This window comes from Anomaloglossus baeobatrachus, unplaced genomic scaffold (assembly GCF_048569485.1).
Source record: "Anomaloglossus baeobatrachus isolate aAnoBae1 unplaced genomic scaffold, aAnoBae1.hap1 Scaffold_4385, whole genome shotgun sequence".
Classification (NCBI taxonomy): Eukaryota; Metazoa; Chordata; class Amphibia; order Anura; family Aromobatidae; genus Anomaloglossus; species Anomaloglossus baeobatrachus.
This window is the reverse complement of record NW_027443721.1, coordinates 6,318-30,000: the sequence shown is the minus strand read 5'-3', so window position 1 is coordinate 30,000 and position 23,683 is coordinate 6,318. Positions and strand designations below refer to the sequence as shown.

Here is a 23,683-nt window from a genome sequence, read left to right as displayed (position 1 = left end):
CCATCAGCGAGCTCGTTCTGACAGGCGCGTTTATAACTTCTTTTGCTCTTCTCTTCTTCTCTTAGAGACCACAAAGTGCTCAGAATAAGAAAGACGCTGTTAGAATTCCTCCCGGAGCTCACTGACAGATTCTCAGTTAACTCCTTCTGTAGCCAGCAATACAAAGTGCAAGACAAGAGGCAATAGGAGTCAAACAGTGTATCATTTTTAATGAAATTTTATTGCAAAATTGATTTTTGCTACCAAAAAAATAAATAAATTCACTTCGGGGGGACTGTAGGACTAGATAAAGGCGCTCAGGGCGAGTGTGGATGATACAAGGGACTTGGTCCTGAAAAGGTTAAAACAAATGGAGGAGGAGATGTTAGCGGGCCTTTGCAAAATAGTAAGGGGCCCGTGTTTATGGCCCCATAAGATTCCGGTTTATGGCCAGGGGCTTTATGGGAACGGCTGCATTTCACCTGTGTTATGGGGTCTTTTCTATCACATAGGATAGAATTCTAGGAATATCTGCCCTGACACCTGTACGAGAAGACGGGGAGGGTCCGCCCGGCCGCCCGCGGGACCCTGAGACCCACGTGACCAATGTACAATGTATCAACAGACTGGATACAAGTGTAACAAACCTGAAGGCACGAAGCTTTTGAAAATGGCGAATAAGTGATACGCAAAGTTGCAGAACTTCTCCTTTTTGCATCCTGCGGTCACCGATGGGGACTTCCCGTGTTTCCCTGTGCCCCCCTGTCGTGTGCCAGGTCTGCGCAGCCCCCATTATAGATCTGTGTCTCTTCCCGGCATCTATAACGCTCCCTTTATTGTGCGAGGAGCGATATCTCCTATCGGCACAGCGCGGCGGCCCCTTTGCCCGTGACGGGCACCTATCTCCTTCCCGGATTGTTTGCTTTCATGGGGTTTGTATTTTTCTTTATTTTTTACAGTAAATGTCCATTGTCCTGTTTCAGGTAAATGAGCTGATTAGCCACTGATTAGCCGCATTGTGCCCATTTGTATGCGATGGTGCAGAGGAACTCGGGAGTGACGCAGCCGGCGCCCGGCCTCCCCAATAGGCCCCGGGGCATCTGCTTGGATACCCAAAGTTGAGCTAATAAACACAAGTTGTATCCAGGGAAATGCCTTCGTTTGACACATCGAAAATAGGGCAATCTCCTCTCTGTGTACACAGCGAGAATCAAAGCGGAGACGAGAAGCCTGGCAGCAGAGATACCGCCGCATCATAACACAGGGACGCTGCCCCGGGCAATGCCCGGCCACCGGCTGTCACGCGACGGGAGTCACACGAGGCCAATGGATCCAAGCGAACAATGGTCTCCGATGTGTATGGGGAAAGAGTCAAAAGGGCTTTCATTTCCTCCAAATATGGACAGCATCTGGCGCATGCGCAGTGTGTAGATAAAGGATAAATCTCGACCAGTAGTCACATAATACCGCCACACAGTGGTAACTTAATACCGCCTCTAGCACACCATTACATAAAGCCAAAATTGTGGCCCTGATCTCTTCTCCAGTCTTGGCTTTACAAACCAGTGCCATCATCATTTGGCGCATGCGCAGTGTGTAGATTAAGGATAAATCTCGACCAGGGCTCATATAATACTGCCACACAGTGCCAACTTAATACTACCTTTAGCCATGTTCCATAAAGCCAAGATTGTGGCCCTGATCTCTTCTTCAGTCTTGGATTTACAAATCAGTGTCATCAGCATCTGGCACATGCGCAGTGTGTAGATAAAGGATAAATCTCGACCAGTGCTCACATAATACCGCCACACAGTGGTAACTTAATACTGTCTCTAGCACACCATTACATAAAGCCAAAATTGTGGCCCTGATCTCTTCTTCAGTCTTGGCTTTACAAACCAGTGCCATCAGCATCTGGCGCATGCGCAGTGTGTAGTTTTAAAGGATAAATCTTGACCAGTGCTTATATAATACCGCCACACAGTGCCAACTTAATACTACCTTTAGCCATGTTACATAAAGCCGAAATTGTGGCCCTGATCTCTCCTTGAGTCTTGGCTTTACAAACCAGTGCCATCATCATTTGGCGCATGCGCACTGTGTAGTTAAAGGATAAATCTCGGCCAGGGCTCATATAATACCACCACACACTACCAACTTTATACCGCCTCTAGCACACCATTACATAAAGTCAAAATTGTGGCCCTGATCTCTTCTCCAGTCTTGGCTTTACAAACCAGTGCCATCAGCATCTGGCGCATGCGCAATGTGTAGGTAAAGGCCAGCCAAGATATGCCAGTTAAGATAAATCTCGACCAGTGCTCATATAATACCGCCACACAGTGCCAACTTAAAACCATAAAGCTAAAATGGTGGCCCTGATCTCTTCTAGAGTCATTCAGTCTTGGCTTTACAAACCAGTGTTTCAGCATCTGGCGCATGCGCATTGTGCAGATGAAGCAAAGGCCAGTGCACCTTATTTTACCGGGTAGGGACTGGATGCTGCAGGAGCCGGCTATTGTTATCCTGCATTACAGGCCTGTCTCCGCAGCATCTGGCGCATGCGCAGTAAAGCACAGACTCCAGGCCTAGGTTTTAACTGCACATATGCTGGATGCTAAGGGTGCTGGTTTGTAATAGCATGACTTCAAGGGAAACTGAGAATACCGTTGTGGGGGGGGGGGCAGCAAGACAAAGGTATAATGTAGCATGTGCTACCTTCTTGTTGGAGTCCGGTACCGCCTCCTTGGCTCAGTCATGTAGTCCTTGTATTATAAATAGAGCCGGGCAGACTCACAGATAACCGGGACCGGTGGGTCCCTGCAATTTTATTTATTTTTTTAAAAAAAAATCCGGTTCCAGTCTGGAATCTGGTACCCATAGAATTATATCCAGAATCCGGTGATTAAAAATGTTGGCACAGATGTGATAGGGGGAGAGGAGCGCAAGCGGTGTACTCACCGAAGCTCCGTGTCATGGCGGCCGCTGCTTCCAGGTCGCACATTCACTTTTGGAGCTGCGTGCGTCTAGATCGTGCACTAAAAATAAAGGTAGATGCTAGAATGTACGGGCTCCTTCCAGGTATGACGTGATTTGTCACGTGATGGGGGGGACGTAAGTCCACGTGGGCATGGGGTTGTTTATAATAGAAGCGGGGGTCTGGGGGTAAGCCCCCCCGTAGATGGAGGGGAGAGGGATGAGCAGATCTCTGCGCCCGCGATGATGTGTCCTCCTCTGCTCATCCTGAGCCTGCTGCTTCATGATTCATCAATCAGGAGGCTCAGGATGAGCTGAGCCCGCGATGATGTGTCCTCCTCTGCTCATCCTGACCCTCCTCTTTCATGAATCATGATTCTGACTTGCAGACAGCGCCTGTCATTGGTTGCCAGCAGACGCTGTCACACAGGCTGGGGGCACATCTGACTGCAACCAATCACAGAGGCCAGGACTGTCAATGGGCGGGGGAAGCAGTGCATATGGATGAGCAATAATGAGCGGTCCAGGAAGTGAAGGCGAGGCCCCGGGAGCAGTGTACAGCCGCGAGGAAGCTTCGGTAAGTATAAAGCGCTCGCTTCATTCTTATTTTCTTTACTTTTTCTTTATTTTTTTTTTTAATTCCTCGAGTCCTGGATCCGGATCAAACACCTGGAATTTTGGGCCCGGCACCTTTGAAACCGTGCGGATCCGGACTTTTACAGTCCGGGACCACCCATCCCTAATTATAAACCATAAGCAACCAGCAGAGATTAAATCAAGGACAGTAAGTATAGATCTACTGCGCATGCGCCAGATTCTGCTGGGATTGGCTTACAATGACCGAGGTACCAGATAATATTCTTCCAAAAAAAATGTCAATCTCTAAACGGGGTCTTGGCGCTACCTTTTTAGAGTCAGGGGGACGGTTCAGAGTCGTGAAGGCGTGACCGTACAATGCGGTATCTGGCACATGCGCAATGAAGCGAAATATACTGAACGAGGCTGCACCTTCTCCCTGCATGACTCCAGAAGGCACCGCCCCCCTGACGCTTAGCAGGTATTGCACCGCCCCCTTGACTCTTAGCAGGTAAGGCACCACCCCCTTGACTCTTAGCAGGTAAGGCACCACCCCCTTGACTCTTAGCATGTAATGCACCGCCCCCTTGACTCTTAGCAGGTAATGCACCGCCCACTTGACTCTTAGCAGGTAATGCACCGCCCCTTGACTCTTAGCAGGTAATGCACCACCCCCTTGACACTTAGCATGTAAGGCACCACCCCCTTGACTCTTAGCAGGTAAGGCACCGCCCCTTTGACACTTAGCAGGTTATGCTTACCAGTTTTATAGCTTTATTTATTTTTTTTTGTATGTCAAGACCAATTTCAGAATGCAAACTAGGGATGATATTTGGCAGATTCCCTTTCAAAGGGGTTTTCTGCAACTTCTTTACTAGTCTTCTGCCATAGCTTATTAGCCCTTCCATGCAGTTCTGCTTTTTTTGGGGGGCTACATTAACACATTGGCTGTTATCCCTACAGGTGGCAAGATGGGAATACCACACACAAGCGCTCTCCAGGTTTTTTGGATCCCCGTACATCGCATGTTACATCTTGGGAGCTCTTATTATACTTCTGGCCATCTTCAGGAGCCACTGGTAAGTGAATGGAGAGGAACTTGTACAGGTTAACTCCTAACGTTTTTATCAAATTTTTTTTTTTTAATTGTTCTATGGGTTAAAGTGGGATTTTCATATAGGGGGCAGTATTATAGTAGTTATATTCCTGTACATAGGGGGCAGTATTATAGTTGTTATATTCCTGTACATAGGGGGCAGTATTATAGTAGTTATATTCTTGTACATATGGGGCAGTATTATAGTAGTTATATTCTTGTACATAGGGGCAGTATTATAGTAGTTATATTCTTGTACATAGGGGCAGTATTATAGTAGTTATATTCTTGTACATAGGGGCAGTATTATAGTAGTTATATTCTTGTACATAGGGGCAGTATTATAGTAGTTATATTCCTGTACATAGGGGGCAGTATTATAGTAGTTATATTCTTGTATATAGGGGGCAGTATTATAGTAGTTATATTTTTGTACATAGGGGCAGTATTATAGTAGTTATATTCTTGTACATAGGGGCAGTATTATAGTAGTTATATTCTTGTACATAGGGGCAGTATTATAGTAGTTATATTCCTGTACATAGGGGGCAGTATTATAGTAGTTATATTCCTGTACATAGGGGGCAGTATTATAGTAGTTATATTCTTGTACATAGGGGCAGTATTATAGTAGTTATATTCTTGTACATAGGGGGCAGTATTATAGTAGTTATATTCCTGTACATAGGGGGCAGTATTATAGTAGTTATATTCTTGTACATAGGAGCAGTATTATAGTAGTTATATTCTTGTACATAGGCGCAGTATTATAGTAGTTATATTCTTGTACATAGGGGCAGTATTATAGTAGTTATATTCTTGTACATAGGGGCAGTATTATAGTAGTTATATTCTTGTACATAGGGGCAGTATTATAGTAGTTATATTCTTGTACATAGGGGGCAGTATTATAGTAGTTATATTCTTGTACATAGGGGCAGTATTATAGTAGTTATATTCTTGTACATAGGGGCAGTATTATAGTAGTTATATTCTTGTACATAGGGGCAGTATTATAGTAGTTATATTCCTGTACATAGGGGGCAGTATTATAGTAGTTATATTCCTGTACATAGGGGGCAGTATTATAGTAGTTATATTCCTGTACATAGGGGGCAGTATTATAGTAGTTATATTCTTGTACATAGGGGCAGTATTATAGTAGTTATATTCTTGTACATAGGGGCAGTATTATAGTAGTTATATTCTTGTACATAGGGGGCAGTATTATAGTAGTTATATTCCTGTACATAGGGGGCAGTATTATAGTAGTTATATTCTTGTACATAGGAGCAGTATTATAGTAGTTATATTCTTGCACATAGGGGCAGTATTATAGTAGTTATATTCTTGTACATAGGGGGCAGTATTATAGTAGTTATATTCCTGTACATAGGGGGCAGTATTATAGTAGTTATATTCTTGTACATAGGAGCAGTATTATAGTAGTTATATTCTTGTACATAGGGGCAGTATTATAGTAGTTATATTCTTGTACATAGGGGCAGTATTATAGTAGTTATATTCTTGTATATAGGGGGCAGTATTATAGTAGTTATATTCCTGTACATAGGAGCAGTATTATAGTAGTTATATTCTTGTACATAGGGGGCAGTATTATAGTAGTTATATTCCTGTACATAGGGGCAGTATTATAGTAGTTATATTCTTGTACATAGGGGCAGTATTATAGTAGTTATATTCTTGTACATAGGGGCAGTATTATAGTAGTTATATTCTTGTACATAGGGGCAGTATTATAGTAGTTATATTCTTGTACATAGGGGCAGTATTATAGTAGTTATATTCTTGTATATAGGAGCAGTATTATAGTAGTTATATTCTTGTACATAGGGGCAGTATTATAGTAGTTATATTCCTGTACATAGGGGCAGTATTATAGTAGTTATATTCTTGTACATAGGGGGCAGTATTATAGTAGTTATATTCTTGTACATAGGGGCAGTATTATAGTAGTTATATTCTTGTACATAGGGGCAGTATTATAGTAGTTATATTCTTGTACATAGGGGCAGTATTATAGTAGTTATATTCTTGTATATAGGAGCAGTATTATAGTAGTTATATTCTTGTACATAGGGGCAGTATTATAGTAGTTATATTCCTGTACATAGGGGCAGTATTATAGTAGTTATATTCTTGTACATAGGGGGCAGTATTATAGTAGTTATATTCTTGTACATAGGGGCAGTATTATAGTAGTTATATTCTTGTACATAGGGGCAGTATTATAGTAGTTATATTCTTGTACATAGGGGCAGTATTATAGTAGTTTTATTCCTGTACATAGGGGCAGTATTATAGTAGTTATATTCTTGTACATAGGGGGCAGTATTATAGTAGTTATATTCTTGTACATAGGGGCAGTATTATAGTAGTTATATTCTTGTACATAGGGGCAGTATTATAGTAGTTATATTCTTGTACATAGGGGGCAGTATTATAGTAGTTATATTCCTGTACATAGGGGGCAGTATTACAAATCTGTAGATTATATTCTGCACCTCCTGGTTGTTTTCCCCTGTCACTCTTTGGCACTGTTGGTGGTTGCTCTTCTCTGTATTTTGTGCCCGTTGTACTTTCGTGTTTAAACTTCCGGCTTCTAATCTTCTGAATCTTCTCCTTGCTCCGGCTGGCGAGGGTCCAGTCCCAGTTATATAACGCGGGAGGTGCTGGGGGGATGTGACATCTGCAGTGATGCTTCTTGTTTTGGTATTTTTGGGTGATATCTGTTTTGCACCTCGCTGGATACCTGGTAACGGTATTGGTGCATATTATTAGTTGTCACGTTGGGATTTCTTGCACGAAGTTTGTCAGTTACATTGGAAATACATTGGCCTGCATGGAAGCTGTGAACACAAAATGATTATATATAGATATATATAGACAGATATATATATATATATATATATATATATATATATATCTATATATATAATTGCCTTAGTCTGTCTGTCTGTCTGTCTGTCTGTCATGCTCCGAAATTGTGTCCTTACGGTGACACAAAGCTGATTGGCCGCTGGGCTCGCCATGGCCCCGCCCCCCCCACGGATTGGCCTCTCGCCCCGGCTCTCTGCAGGCCCCGCCCCCCTCACGCAATGCACGCTCGCTCTGGCCCAACTGACACGGGGCTCCGATTCCCAGGTGAGTACACACACATCAGATCACACTCACTCTCACACACACCTCACACATCACAACATGCTGGGATATCGCTTGCTTCTACACCGGCTCCGTCAGGATCCCGGCAGCGCCAGACATAACCTTGCGATGCTGGGATCTTAACGGAGGCCGTGAAAGCTGGTAACCATTATACACATCGGGTAACTAAGGTCCCTTGGTTACGCGATGTGTATCATAGTTAACAGTGTACACCGGCTCACACTCACTCTCACACACACCTCACACACATATCACATCGCATCCACACATCAAGGTCCTGCAGCTGCGGAACATACACACACATAACAGCACACACACACACACACACACACACATACACATAACAGCACACACACACACAAATCAGATCACACTCGCACACACCTCACACATCACATCGCATCCAAATACTCACAACATCCTGGGATATCGCTTGCTTCTCGGCGGCGATATTGTGCTGTGAGCTTCCAGGACCTGACGGAGGATCACATGGCCAGAAGCATGTGATATCCCCGGATGTTGTGAGTATCAGCGCGTATGTGCAATATCGTCAGTGTCTGTGTGTGTGAGTGTATGCGATCGGGTGTGTGTGAGTGTATGCGATCGGGTGTGTGTGAGTGTATGCGATCGGGTGTGTGTGAGTGTATGCGATCGGGTGTGTGTGAGTGTATGCGATCGGGTGTGTGTGAGTGGATGCGATCGGTTGTGTGTGTGAGTGGATGCGATCGGGTGTGGGTGAGTGTCGGCAGAGGAGCACGGCGTGCTGGAGGAGGCTGGGAGCAGAGAGGCTGATCTTGGGGAAGGCTGGGAGGGGGAGGCTGATCCTGAGGGAGGCTGGAAGGAGAGAGGCTGAGCAAACGTGCTCCATCCGCCATACTGCGCACTCCCCATCGTGCTGCATGTCCCATGCTGCGCACTCCCAAACGTGTTCCATCCGCCATGCTGCGCACTCCCCATCGTGCTCTATCCGCCATGCTGCACACTCCCAAACGTGGTCCATCCGCCATGCTGCGCACTCCCAAACGTGCTCCATCCGCCATACTGCGCACTCCCCATCGTGCTCTATCCGCCATGCTGCACACTCCCAAACGTGGTCCATCCGCCATGCTGCGCACTCCCAAACGTGGTCCATCCGCCATGCTGCGCACTCCCAAACGTGCTCCATCCGCCATACTGCGCACTCCCAAACGTGCTCCATCCGCCATACTGCGCACTCCCCATCGTGCACCATCCGGCATGCTGCGCACTCCCAAGCGGATGGAGCATGATGGGGGGTGCGCAGCATGGCGGATGGAGCACGTTTGGGAGTGCGCAGCATGGCGGATGGAGCACGTTTGGGAGTGCGCAGCATGACGGATGGAGCACGTTTGGGAGTGCGCAGCATGCCGGATGGTGCACGATGGGGAGTGCGCAGTATGGTGGATGGAGCACGTTTGGGAGTGCGCAGTATGGCGGATGGAGCACGTTTGGGAGTGCGCAGCATGGCGGATGGAGCACGTTTGGGAGTGCGCAGCATGGCGGATGGAGCACGTTTGGGAGTGCGCAGCATGGCGGATGGAGCACGTTTGGGAGTGCGCAGCATGGCGGATGGAGCACGTTTGGGAGTGCGCAGCATGGCGGATGGAGCACGTTTGGGAGTGCGCAGTATGGCGGATGGAGCACGTTTGGGAGTGCGCAGTATGGCGGATGGAGCACGTTTGGGAGTGCGCAGCATGGCGGATGGAGCACGTTTGGGAGTGCGCAGCATGGCGGATGGAGCACGTTTGGGAGTGCGCAGCATGGCGGGTGGAGCACGTTTGGGAGTGCGCAGCATGGCGGGTGGAGCACGTTTGGGAGTGCGCAGCATGGCGGATGGAGCATGATAGGGGGTGCGCAGCATGGCGGATGGAGCACGTTTGGGAGTGCGCAGCATGGCGGATGGAGCACGTTTGGGAGTGTGCAGCATGGCGGATAGAGCACGATGGGGAGTGCGCAGCATGGCGGATGGAGCACGTTTGGGAGTGCGCAGCATGGGGGATGCAGCACGATGGGGAGTGCGCAGTATGGCGGATGGAGCACGTTTGGGAGTGCGCAGCATGGCGGATGGACCACGTTTGGGAGTGCGCAGCATGGCGGATGGAGCACGTTTGGGAGTGCGCAGCATGGGGGATGCAGCACGATGGGGGGTGCGCAGCATGGGGGATGGAGCACGATGGGAGGTGCACACCTCCCCCCAACACAAACACACACGCGCACTGCACAACACACACACACTAGGAATCACAAACAACGCCCTACACAGACACCCACACACACAGACAACGCTGCACACACAAATATACGCACATACTGCACAACACACACATTGCTCAAAACATACCTCCCCCCAAAACACACCACACCCACACAAACCGCACAACACACACACACACACAACGCTACAGACACACAGCGCTCCACAAACAACGCAACACACGCAACACACATACAACACCGCTCTCACCCCCCGCGACACTCAGAACATGTACAGCGCCCTACACAAACACTTGGTAACTACACACAACAACATATATATATATATCTATATATATAACAAAAATCATACATGAACTACACAATACGTAAATTCTAGAATACCCGATGCGTAGAATCGGGCCACCTTCTAGTATATATATACATATATATATATATATATATATATATATATATATATATATATATATATATATAAAACATGTATATATAAAATATATATATATATACATTTTTTATATATATATATATATATATATATATATCTATATATATATATATATATATATATATATATATATATATATATAAAAAATGTATATATAAAATTATATATATATATATATATATATATATATATATATATATATATATATATATATATATACATTTTTTATATATATATATAAAAAAATATGTATATATAAAATTTTATATATATATATATATATATATAATGTATGTATGTGTGTATATGTATAATATATATATATATATATATATATATATATATATATATATATAAAAAATGTGTGTGTATATATATATATATATATATATATATATATATTATACATTTTTGATATATATATACATTTTATATATATACATATATATATATAATATATATATAATATATATATATATATATATATATATATATATATATATATATATTAATATAATATAATATAATATAATATAGGTTAAATGAGAATTTAATTCCGGTCGATGCAGGAGCGCGGGGTTTCTGGGCAGATGCCGGCTGTTTGTGCGGTCATGTTTCTGAGCTCAGTTGTACACGGCTCGGCTGTCGTATCTGACCCTCGCGGAAATAGATCCTGCGGAGAATCGTCCGTGCCGGGCAGATCGGTGCCAAGAAGCAGATGGTGCTGAGCGCAGCTGATCGGAGGTTACCTACACCGAGTGATCCGCAGCAAAGGAGGAGCCCAAGAGCTTGCACTCTACAAAGGGAATCCTGCAGAAAACATCAGGATTTGGGCTCCTCTTGAAATTTACATTCTGTCTTTTAATAGTGTAATGCAGACTTCAGAGCTGAAATCTCCCAATTTTCCTTCCTTCTGCCTCGTGTGCACAGATATTTTTGTGATTCGCAAAGTGTTATTTCTACATCAGGCTCTGTATAGTAATGTGGAGTATGGAAGTAGTTATATATCTCATGTGGTACAAGATCAGCTACTGAGTCATCATTTCCAGTAACATCCAGCAGAATAGTGAGCGCAGCTCTGGAGTATAATACAGGACGTAACTCATTAACAGTAATGTAATGTATGTATACATTGAGTCCACCAGCAGAATAGTGAGTGCAGCTCTGGAGTATAATACAGGAGGTAACTCAGGATCAGTAATGTAATGTATGTACATAGTGACTGCACCAGCAGAATAGTGAATGCAGCTCTGGAGTATAATACAGGATGTAACTCAGGATCAGTAATGTAATGTATATACACAGTGACTGCACCAGCAGAATAGTGAGTGCAGCTCTGGAGTATAATACAGGAGGTAACTCAGGATCAGTAATGTATGTACACAGTGACTGCACCAGCAGAATAGTGAGTGCAGCTCTGGAGTATAATACAGGAGGTAACTCCGGATCAGTAATGTAATGTATGTACACAGTGACTGCTCCAGCAGAATAGTGAGTGCAGCTCTGGAGTATAATACAGGAGGTAACTCCGGATCAGTAATGTAATGTATGTACACAGTGACTGCACTAGCAGAATAGTGAGTGCAGCTCTGGAGTATAATACAGGAGGTAACTCCGGATCAGTAATGTAATGTATGTACACAGTGACTGCTCCAGCAGAATAGTGAGCGCAGCTCTGGAGTATAATACAGGAGGTAACTCAGGATCAGTAATGTAATGTATGTACACAGTGACTGCACCAGCAGAATAGTGAGTGCAGCTCTGGAGTATAATACAGGAGGTAACTCAGGATCAGTAATGTAATGTATGTACACAGTGACTGCACCAGCAGAATAGTGAGTGCAGCTCTGGAGTATAATACAGGAGGTAACTCCGGATCAGTAATGTATGTACACAGTGACTGCACCCATGTTGTATATAAGATGTATGTGGCTGTATGAATATCACCCGTGTATCTCTTGTGCCCGTTTCTAGTGTTGGCATGTTCTGGGCAGCAGGTCCTTGTTGTTTTCTACGTCGTCCGTTCTCGTGGTCGGATGGTAATGATGGCTGGTTGTTAATCTGTTTCTCCGGTGTTTGTTTTCCAGCCGTCCCCTGTTGCTGCCGGCAGTGAATTATCTCCCCGCTCGGATAAAAGCGTGTCTGTCCTTTATAATGTTTCTGCTGCTGTGATTAATTAGCGGTATAAACAGTATACTGTATACGGCCGAGCAGATGAGAAGCCGCCGCAATCTCTGTTTATCTTCCTTCCGATAACTTTATAAAGTTTCTAATTGAAATTAAAGCAATTGGCTTTATTAAAGCGGAACCAGAGCGCGGTGCCCCGCAAAAAGAGGAAATCCGGCAGTGAATGCCGCAAAAAGCCATTGTAATCTTCCGGGAAAATGGTTGGGTTCCCCGTTGACTACCATTATACTCTGTAAACGAGCACCCGAGCATGGTATTGCTCGCTTATCACTAGTGGTAATGTTACTGATGGTCCTTGCGCAGCTCCGTGTGACCTGGAAGTGCCTGTCAGTCAAGTCTATGGAGTGTGTGAATGAGGCTTCATAGACTTTGTTCGCCGGGATCACTGAGACTATGTTGGACCTGCTGGTTTGTTTTTTTTTTGTTTTTTTTAATTAAATGGTGAACTAGGGGTGTGATGGTGGAATATGAGGGGTTGTGTATAATTTTTGTGTAGGTTCGTATTTTAGGCATGGTGCTCTGTCCATTCTGTGTGCATTGTCCTGTTTGCAGGGTAATCACCGCTTGCCGGGCTTTTGTCTCTATATCTGGGGGAGGGGGGCCCAGGATTCACCTAAACTCTCTGCTTATCTGGGAGATTATTGAGTCTGGCTGGAAAGGGCAAGAGACAAGCAGGAAGATTCATCCTCTGGGGGAGAAGCTGCAGCTACAGGCAGCACCCCAGAGAGCCGTTGAGAAACCCCAATTTCCCTGGAAACGGACTGCTGGGGGATTGTGACTGATCCCCAGGACATTGATCCCATTACTGGACCACTTTACCCTCGGTGTGGTGGATTATTTTATGGACTTTCTGATTTGCTTGGAACAAATTTCTTTGGATTGTTGAATCTTCTCTCGCTCTGTTGATTGTGTGATATCAGAGACAGTCCCCGTGACAGGGGGGTAAGTGTCTTGTTTATTTCTTTGCATTTTTATGTTTGTCTTTTTGCAGGCTTTCATCTGTGGACTGGGGCGCTCTGCCTGGACTGGGGCGGGCTGCCTGGACTGGGGCGGGCTGCCTGGACTGGGGCGGGCTGCCTGGACTGGGGCGGGCTGCCTGGACTAATGCGCACCTGCTTTTTTTGTTTTTTTAATAAAATGGTGAACGAGGGGAAGGAAAGTGTTAGGGTTAGTCTATTGAAATAAAGAATTTTTGTGTGTGTGACTTTTTTTGATTACTGAGTTAGTAATGGGGGTGTCTGATAGACACCTCCCCATTATGAGCCCCAGGGCTTGATGTCTTTATTTTTGGACCATTCACAGCTGACACCAACCACAAAAACCATTACCCCATATGCCAAACTCACCAGGGCAATCGGGAAGAGTTGAGGCGAAGGGCCAGAATTGGCTCATCTGATGGAAATTGTAGCAAGCAGGATGCAGACAACATCAGTAAAAGACAATTCACAGCTGACATAAACCCAAACACCATTACCCCCGATTGCGAAACTCGGCAGGGCAATTTGGAAGAGCCGAGGCGAAGGGCCAGAATTGGCTCATCTAATGGAAAAGGTATCAAGCAGGACGCAGACAACATCAGTAAAAGACTAAAGCGAGACATTCGAGCAAACAAAGAATTTTATCATCAAAAGATATCTACAGTGATAGAAAACGAACAACTGAAGGGAAAAACCAGGAAGGCACCAAAGGATCAAAGCGATACGACAAAAGTTCCAACCAAGAATGGGAACATTGAAAGACGCCAACGGGAACAAACGAATGGAGTCGGAACAGATCAAGGAAAGATGGAAAGAATACAAGGAGCATCTCTACAAGAATGACTCGGTGATACGGGAAGAAACTGAGACTGGAAAGGAAGTTGTTGCTGCGCTAAAGCTTCTGGCAAATAACAAAGCATCTATATGGGACAATATTCCAAGAGAGCTAATAAAGTCTTCTGAAGCCACAGTTGACGTCATCACACGCCGGTGTCACCAGATATGGACAACTGGTAAGTGGGCCAAGGACTGGACAAGATAAGTGTTTATTCCTTTTTCGAAGAAGAGAGATGCTTCCGACTGTGAAACTATCGGACTATTGCGCTCAAACTTCATGCCAGCAAAATACTACTGAAGATCCTACAAAGATGACTCCAGGCTTACTGTGACAAAAAGCAAGAGGAACAAGCAGGATTCGGGAAAGGCCGAGGAACAAGAGATGTAATAGGTAACATTAGGTGGATAATGGAAAGAATCGACTACAACAGATCTTTGGACTGTGTTGACCACCAGAAACTTTGGGATACCATGAAGGATATTTGTTCGCTGAACCGTCTGATCAACCTCATCAGGAACCTTTACAATGACCAAGAAGCAACAGTCCTAACAGAACACGGTGACACGGTATGGCTCAAAGTAGAGCGAGGAGTGCCCGCTACAACTAGAGCACACTTGAGATGGACAGCGGCGAAACGAAAGTTGTAAAGGACTTCGACCTACTGGAATCAATGATCACTGGAGATGAAGCGACGACACCGGAAGTCAATCTGAGAATAGGTATGGGCAAATCAACAATGAAGTCACTGGACAAGGTCCTCAAATGGAGGAACATTTCACTGGTGATGAAGATACGGGCTCGTACATAGTCTGGTCTCGATGCGTACATAGTCTGGTCTCGATGTGTACATAGTCTGGTCTCAGCGTGTACATATTCTGGGTTTTCTCTGTAGTTACATATGGATGTGAAACCTGGACGATAAAGAAACAAGACAGAAGAACAAGCAACGCCTTTTGAAGTGTGGTGCTGGAGAAAGATGTAATCAATACCATGGATGGCAAGAAGAACAAACATCAATTTTTGAACAAATTGAGCCAGATTTGTCACTCGAAGCAAGGATCACGTGAGAGACCAATCACTGGAGAAGGATACCATAGTTAGAAGAATAGAAAGAACAAGGTGAAGAGGAAGACCAGTTACCCGATGGCTTGATATTATCAAGATGATTGCGAGGAGACTCTGGTGGACCTAACTAGGCACGAGATCAAACTTCTTACAAAGATTTCATCAAGTCTCCTTAACTCGAAATCGAGTTGAAGGCCGTTAAAAGAAAAAAACAAATCCACCACTTCTGGGGGGCAGCTGCGGGCTTCTATGTTTAGGTTGGCAGGGGCCAAATACCCATGGGCCATCCCAGCCGGATTATATCAGCCCCCAGCTTTCTGCTTTTACCTTTTACTGGTTATCAAAAATCTATCCATTTATTTATCTTTTCACATCCTTAACACCTAAAAAGCTGTAAGAAAAATTTTCATAAACCCATTGACTTTTATGAATCTGTGTATTCTTTGCTGCCCGGAAAAAAAAGTAGACCTGATCCTGTGTGTTCCTCTGATTCACATGGACACATGGTCTTATTGAAAACACTGATATGTAAAGATCACCATAGATGGGTGTGTGTGGTATCTGTGAAAAAAAACCCCAAGAAGCTGGTGCCACATGTACTGGAAACACTGACATGTGAAGGGGGCCTTAAAGTGTTTTTCCACTTTTTTATACAATATTTTGCTGTTTTACTCTATATAAGAAGACAAATATTTTTGTAAATAGTTTCCTTTACTGATTTCGTAGTGAATTTGAGCAATTTTAGGGCTTTTTCTTCATTTTTATACATGGCAGCTTTCAAAATGATGCTGTCTTCCTTTGGAGCAGTTAGCTCCTCCCTTCAGTCAGTCATGTGACCTCGTAACTATGTAACTTTCATTTGAAGTTTCACTGGTAATAGCAAAGAAGCAAATGTTTTTAACTCCTTCAAGACTATTTTTCCACTTTTTTTTTTCTTTCATTTTTCCTTTTTACAAACACCATAACTTTATTTTTTTTTACATTGACGGCCATATGACGTGTTTTTTTTTTTTCTTCAATACAATTACGGCATTCTTTTTATTATTTTCTGAGCTCTAACTATATAAATTTATATATTTTATTTTTTTAATTTATTTTTTTAATTTAAAAAAATTATTTAAAAAATAAATATTTTTTTTATTTTTTTTAAATTATTTATCTTTTTTAATTTAGAAAAATATTAAATTTTGTTAGAGCTCAGAAAAGAATAAAAAGAATGCCGTAATTGTATTGAAGAAAGAAAAAAACACATCATACGGCCGTCAATGTAAAAAAAATATATTTTATCTATATAATATATATATATATATAATATAATATACAATTTTTTTACTTTTGTTGCTTTGTTTTTCTGCAAGGCAGGAGTTATACTCTTAGGAACATCCTTTAGTTTTGCAGCTATAAAAAGTTGTGTGTCATCCGAGTGTTATTATATCCTGTGGACAGATGAGATTACCGAGATTTGTACATTTGAGGACAGTAACGGCTTTTGTGAAGCGCCACATATCAGCCGCTCATGTTATGTAACGCCGGGACCCAAACCGTAACCCAAGACCCAACATCAAAGAGCCCAGATCCTATCAGGGTGGAGCGAGAAACCAAAGGGATCACACCCAGATCCTCTTATGTAACTCCGCTCCGAAAATCAACAGATGGGAAGAGCGCGGACGGTAAGAAATGCGTCCGACATGGCGGGTGTAATTATATATCCGCAGGTCAATATCTGCCTTCTCTGTGTTTGTCCTAACATGTACATAGTATGGAGAAAAGTATGTACTCCCTCCCCATACCACCTATAAATCCTACATCACTGGAACGTAGGGGCTAAGGTCGACCCCCTGATAACAGCCAATAGCATTACCCCTCTCCAACCAAACTGCACAGCAAGCCCAATGCAGTCGAAGTTAACATTCTCCATTTACCAAACCCAAATTTGTCCATCAGATGCAAATAGAGCGGTGCGATCCATCACTGCACAGAACACGGTCCATCTGACACTCGGCACTGTGCTTGGTGATGTATGACTCAGCATTGTGCTTGGTGATGTACGGCTCGGCATTGTGCTTGGTGATGTATGGCTCGGCATTGTGCTTAGTGATGTATGGATCGGCATTGTGCTTGGTGATGTACGGCTCGGCATTGTGCTTGGTGATGTATGGCTCGGCATTGTGCTTGGTGATGTATGGCTCGGCATTGTGCTTGGTGATGTACGGCTCGGCATTGTGCTTGGTGATGTACGGCTCGGCATTGTGCTTGGTGATGTACGGCTCGGCATTGTGCTTGGTGAGGTACGGCTCGGTATTGTACTTGGTGATGTATGGCTCAGCATTGTGCTTGGTGATGTACGGCTCGGCATTGTGCTGGGTGATGTACGGCTCGGCATTGTGCTTGGTGATGAATAGCTAGGCATTGTGCTTGGTGATGTACGGCTCGGCATTGTGCTTGGTGATGTATGGCTCGGCATTGTGCTTGGTGATGTATGGCTCGGCATTGTGCTTGGTGATGTACGGCTCGGCATTGTGCTTGGTGATGTACGGCTCGGCATTGTGCTTGGTGATGTATGGCTCGGCATTGAGCTTGGTGATGTATGGCTCGGCATTGTGCTTGGTGATGTACGGCTCGGCATTGTGCTTGGTGATGTACGGCTCGGCATTGTGCTTGGTGATGTACGGCTCGGCATTGTGCTTGGTGATGTATGGCTCGGCATTGTGCTTGGTGATGTATGGCTCGGCATTGTGCTTGGTGATGTACGGCTCGGCATTGTGCTTGGTGATGTACGGCTCGGCATTGTGCTTGGTGATGTATGGCTCGGCATTGAGCTTGGTGATGTATGGCTCGGCATTGTGCTTGGTGATGTATGGCTCGGCATTGTGCTTGGTGATGTACGGCTCGGCATTGTGCTTGGTGATGTACGGCTAGGCATTGTGCTTGGTGATGTACGGCTCGGCATTGTGCTTGGTGATGTATGGCTCGGCATTGTGCTTGGTGATGTATGGCTCGGCATTGTGCTTGGTGATGTACGGCTCGGCATTGTGCTTGGTGATGTACGGCTCGGCAGTGTGCTTGGTGATGTATGGCTCGGCATTGTGCTTGGTGATGTATGGCTCGGCATTGTGCTTGGTGATGTATGGCTCGGCATTGTGCTTGGTGATGTATGGCTCGGCATTGTGCTTGGTGATGTATGGCTCGGCATTGTGCTTGGTGATGTATGGCTCGGCATTGTGCTTGGTGATGAATAGCTAGGCATTGTACTTGGTGATGTACGGCTCGGCATTGTGCTTGGTGATGTACGGCTCGGCATTGTGCTTGGTGATGTACGGCTCGGCATTGTGCTTGGTGATGTACGGCTCGGCATTGTGCTTGGTGAGGTACGGCTCGGCATTGTGCTTGATGTATGGCTCGGCATTGTGCTTGGTGATGTACGGCTCGGCATTGTGCTTGGTGATGAATGGCTCGGTATTGTACTTGGTGATGTATGGCTCGGCATTGGGCCTGGTGATTTATGGCTGAATTGAGAATTCAGCTCTGAATGCGATTCCAGTATTAGACCTGGTTATGAGATGCTTTAAAACTGCTAAATCATTACTGGCTCCTCTGAGGGTGCTGCGCCTTTAAATGGCCATTTCTATGCAGCAGCTACAAGTCCATTAATAGAGAACCTTTTCCCTTGTAGTAGGGGCTTAATATGGGAGCTGCACGCGGCGTTCAGTAGTAACCTGGCAGCATGTATTGTCACTTGGGTCACATGTCGCGGCCCCCCCATACAGCAGATGGCACCCCCCCCCCCCCCCCGTAGATCCAGAGTCGTCCCCGTCCCTCTGGATGTGAAGTTCCTTCATGCAGAAAGCAAACAGCGCAGGTTATGACAATGTGCAGCAATATGTCCGATAACAGACCCGCGAGGTGTGTTGTGTCTGCAGAGCTAAAAGCATGGTGCGGAGCAGCACTCTAATAACCCTTTCACTCATGATTTAAAGCCACAGATGTGTTAGAGTGCAAGCTCTTTTGATTACATTTTTTTTTTTCATTTCAGAAAGTGGGCTGCTTATGGTTTCTGAAAATCTTTTGCGGACATTTATTTGGCCGATTTCAGTGGTTGTGACCTATTTAACCTTTACAAGATACCAAAATGACCATGGAAAACCCCCCCCCACCCACCCCCACCAAAGAAAAAAGCCTGACTACGTTTTGCTCACGGTCTATGTCCATGCTCCACCTCGTCCCCTGCTCCCAGGTCACACGGGGCCTAATGTTTTGTTTGCCGACGTTGCAGATCTACAATGTACACAACCATTATGTGTGATCGGAAACTCTCCACTCCTAATTTGCAGGTGGAGGGGTCGTCACGCCGCTCCGGTCTTCCCTTGCAGTGGTCATCGCTCACACAGGGTCTAATAAGGATGCGAATGTTCATTTGAGTAGAGAAACTGTAATGTTTAATTTCCGGGATCAGCAACGTTTAGTCCATCCTACGTCGGGCCCCATCGTCTTTGTGTGTGTGTGTGTATAATATATATATATATATATATATATATATATATATATATATATATATATATATATATGTACGTATGTATGTATGTGTGTGCGTGTGTATGTATGTATGTATGTATGTGTATATATATATATATATAATATATATATATATATATATATATATATATATATATATATATATATATAAAATATATATATAATATACACAATCGTACCCAGCGTTACCCGCGATAGTAACAGTCTCTTTCCTTGTCTCTGTTTCGGTCCCTTTCCCTGTCTCGGTCCCTTTTCACTGTCTCGGTCCCTTTTCACTGTCTCGGTCCCTTTTCACTGTCTCGGTCCCTTTCACTGTCTCGGTCCCTTTCACTATCTCGGTCCCTTTCACTGTCTCGGTCCCTTTCACTGTCTCGGTCCCTTTCCCTGGCCTCGGTCCCTTTCCCTGTCTCGGTCCCGGACCCTGTCTTGGTGTCTTGGTCCCTGTCTTGGTGTCTTGGTCCTGGTCCCTGTCTCTGTCTTGATCCCTTTCCCTGTCTTGGTCCCTTTCCCTGTCTTGGTCCCTTTCCCTGTCTTGGTCCCTTTCACTGTCTCGGTCCCTTTCCCTGTCTTGGTCCCTTTCACTGTCTCGGTCCCTTTCCCTGTCTCGGTCCCTTTCCCTGTCTCGGTCCCTTTCCCTGTCTCGGTCCCTTTCCCTGTCTTGGTCCCTTTCACTGTCTCGGTCCCTTTCACTGTCTCGGTCCCTTTCACTGTCTCGGTCCCTTTCACTGTCTCGGTCCCTTTCACTGTCTCGGTCCCGGACCCTGTCTTGGTGTCTTGGTCCCTGTCTCTGTCTTGGTCCTGGTCCCTGTCTCTGTCTTGATCCCTTTCCCTGTCTTGGTCCCTTTCCCTGTCTTGGTCCCTTTCCCTGTCTTGGTCCCTTTCACTGTCTCGGTCCCTTTCCCTGTCTTGGTCCCTTTCACTGTCTCGGTCCCTTTCCCTGTCTCGGTCCCTTTCCCTGTCTTGGTCCCTTTCACTGTCTCGGTCCCTTTCACTGTCTCGGTCCCTTTCACTGTCTCGGTCCCTTTCACTGTCTCGGTCCCTTTCACTGTTTCGGTCCCTTTCACTGTCTCGGTCCCTTTCACTGTCTCGGTCCCTTTCACTGTCTCGGTCCCTTTCACTGTCTCGGTCCCTTTCACTGTCTCTGTCTCGGTCCCTTTCCCTTTCCCTGTCTCGCTTCCCTTTCCCTGTCTCGCTTCCCTTTCCCTGTCTCGCTTCCCTTTCCCTGTCTCGCTTCCCTTTCCCTGTCTCGCTTCCCTTTCCCTGTCTCGCTTCCCTTTCCCTGTCTCGCTTCCCTTTCCCTGTCTCGCTTCCCTTTCCCTGTCTCGCTTCCCTTTCCCTGTCTCGCTTCCCTTTCCCTGTCTCGCTTCCCTTTCCCTGTCTCGCTTCCCTTTCCCTGTCTCGCTTCCCTTTCCCTGTCTCGCTTCCCTTTCCCTGTCTCGCTTCCCTTTCCCTGTCTCGCTTCCCTTTCCCTGTCTCGCTTCCCTTTCCCTGTCTCGCTTCCCTTTCCCTGTCTCGCTTCCCTTTCCCTGTCTCGCTTCCCTTTCCCTGTCTCGCGTCCCGGCCCCTGTCTCGCGTCCCGGCCCCTGTCTCGCGTCCCGGCCCCTGTCTCGCGTCCCGGCCCCTGTCTCGGTCCCGGCCCCTGTCTCTGTCTTGGTCCCTTTCCCTGTCCATCGCCATCCGTCATTTGGTAGAATTGAAGCCTATGGGCGCAGGATTCGTCATAATCCGTCAAATGAGTGAATCCGACGACTGATTCGTTTTTGTTTTTTTTTACTGAGCATACTCAGATGGGGTGTAAAATCACTGTTTGGCTGATCTTTCTCTCTCCTCTTTCTCTCTTTTTCTTTCTTTCTGTCTTTCTTTCTTTCTTTCTCCCTTTCACTCTCTTTCTCTCTCGCTTTCTTTCTTTCTTTCTTTCTTTCTCTCTCGCTTTCTCTTTCTCTCTCGCTTTCTTTCTTTCTTTCTTTCTTTTTCTTTCTTTCTCTCTCGCTTTCTCTTTCTTTCTCTTTCTTTCTTTCTTTCTCCCTTTCTCTCTCTCTTTCTCTCCCTTTCTCTCTCTCTCTCTCTTTCTTTCTCTCTTTCTTTATCCCTTTCTCTCTCCTTTTCTCTCTTTCTCTTTCTTTCTTTCTTTCTCGCTTTCTCTCTCTTTCTTGATCTTTCTCTCTTTTTCTTGCTCTACTTCTTTCTCTCCCTTTCTCTCCCTTTCTCTCCCTTTCTCTCCCTTTCTCTCTCTCTTTCTTTCTTTCTTTCTTTCTTTCTCGCTTTCTCTCTTTCTCTCTCTCTTTCTTGTTCTTTCTCTCTCTTTCTTGTTCTTTCTCTCCCTTTCTCTCCCTTTCTCTCCCTTTCTCTCTTTCTTTCTTTCTTTCTTTCTTTCTCGCTTTCTCTCTTTCTCTCTCTCTTTCTTGTTCTTTCTCTCTCTTTCTTGTTCTTTCTCTCCCTTTCTCTCCCTTTCTCTCCCTTTCTATCCCTTTCTCTCCCTTTCTCTCCCTTTCTCTCCCTTTCTCTCCCTTTCTCTCCCTTTCTCTCCCTTTCTCTCTCTTTCTTGTTCTTTCTCTCTCTTTCTTGCTCTACTTCTTTCTCTTTCTCTTTCTCTCTCTTTCTCCCTCTCTCGCTTTCTCTTTCTTTCTCTCTCTCATCCATCGCATCAGTTTTTCCACAATCTGCAACGGATCCGTTGAGCCATCAGGCCAACGGATTGTGACTGATGGCAAAAGACTGATGTGTGAAAGGGGCCTAACTTATGTGCCCAGGGTAAAGACTAGATTGTTCATGCTGGGAAGAGCCTGTTGCATGGAATTCTGGCTGCTCATGGGCGGGGCATTAACTAATCAGGGGCGGGGCTTTCCTTTCTCTAAGCTCTTATTATCCTCCATGTGGTGCCACCTTATCTTAAGCTGACCTTTAATAATAATAGACATATTCGTGCCTGGTTCTCCTTTATTTTTACCCCTAGCTGGGGGTAGTAGTCTGAATTTGGGGGGACAGGGGGGCTGCTCATTGTTTTCTGACAAGTGTCTGTGATCTATTTGCAGCTTCACAGCAGCGATTTCCAGCCAGCCGCACTCGTGGATCCTGGAGAGGCCCGAATTCTATTATGTTGGAGTGGCGCTGGTGGCGTCTGGCGGCGCGCTCGTTATCACCAGCTTCTTGGCGCTGGGATTTGTTGGAACCTATCTCGGTAATTTTCTCCATTTCTCTAAAAATCCGCTCTTGTTTGTGACAGTAGACTTTGTATCTGATATTGACGGCTGCCCAGCGGAGGAAGCCCCATGTGGTGTCCATGCACACGTATATCACAGATGGAGGAGGGGGGGCTCTGACGTCTTAAAGAAATGAGGATTTATTTAATTTTAGCAATTCTGCTTCTTGAAAAATAATCTAAAGGTAGTAATCTCGTAGCAGCTTTTAGGTTTTGACTCCATTGCGGCTGAATGCGATTTGGCACGGGGTCGGGCACATTTCACAGTGTCGTGTCCCGGACATTAGCCCCGGATGAGCGGCCCCTCGTCCCCCCCGCAGAGCGGCCGCGCTCAGTGACTGACAGCCTCTCCTGAGCAGCCGCCCGCTATGTATACAGTCCGCAGCTCCTCTGC

General features: G+C 45.3%; 1 protein-coding gene across 1 annotated transcript; it reads left to right on the top strand.

Moving 5' to 3' along the window:
- The first annotated feature begins 3,469 nt into the window (after positions 1-3,469).
- Positions 3,470-23,426, top strand: PEMT (phosphatidylethanolamine N-methyltransferase). Its single transcript, XM_075332699.1, has 3 exons — positions 3,470-3,532; positions 4,495-4,610; positions 23,123-23,426. The coding sequence occupies exons 1-3, from the start codon at positions 3,470-3,472 to the stop codon at positions 23,424-23,426; spliced, it is 483 nt and encodes a 160-aa protein (XP_075188814.1).
- The last annotated feature ends 257 nt before the right edge of the window (positions 23,427-23,683 follow it).

Coding starts and splice junctions, on each gene's coding strand:
- PEMT (XM_075332699.1), top strand. CDS start 3,470: ATGAGCGGTCCAGGAAGTGAAGGCGAGGCCCCGGGAGCAGTGTACAGC. Junction 3,533..4,494: donor ACAGCCGCGAGGAAGCTTCG/GTAAGTATAAAG, acceptor TTATCCCTACAG/GTGGCAAGATGGGAATACCA. Junction 4,611..23,122: donor GCCATCTTCAGGAGCCACTG/GTAAGTGAATGG, acceptor ATCTATTTGCAG/CTTCACAGCAGCGATTTCCA.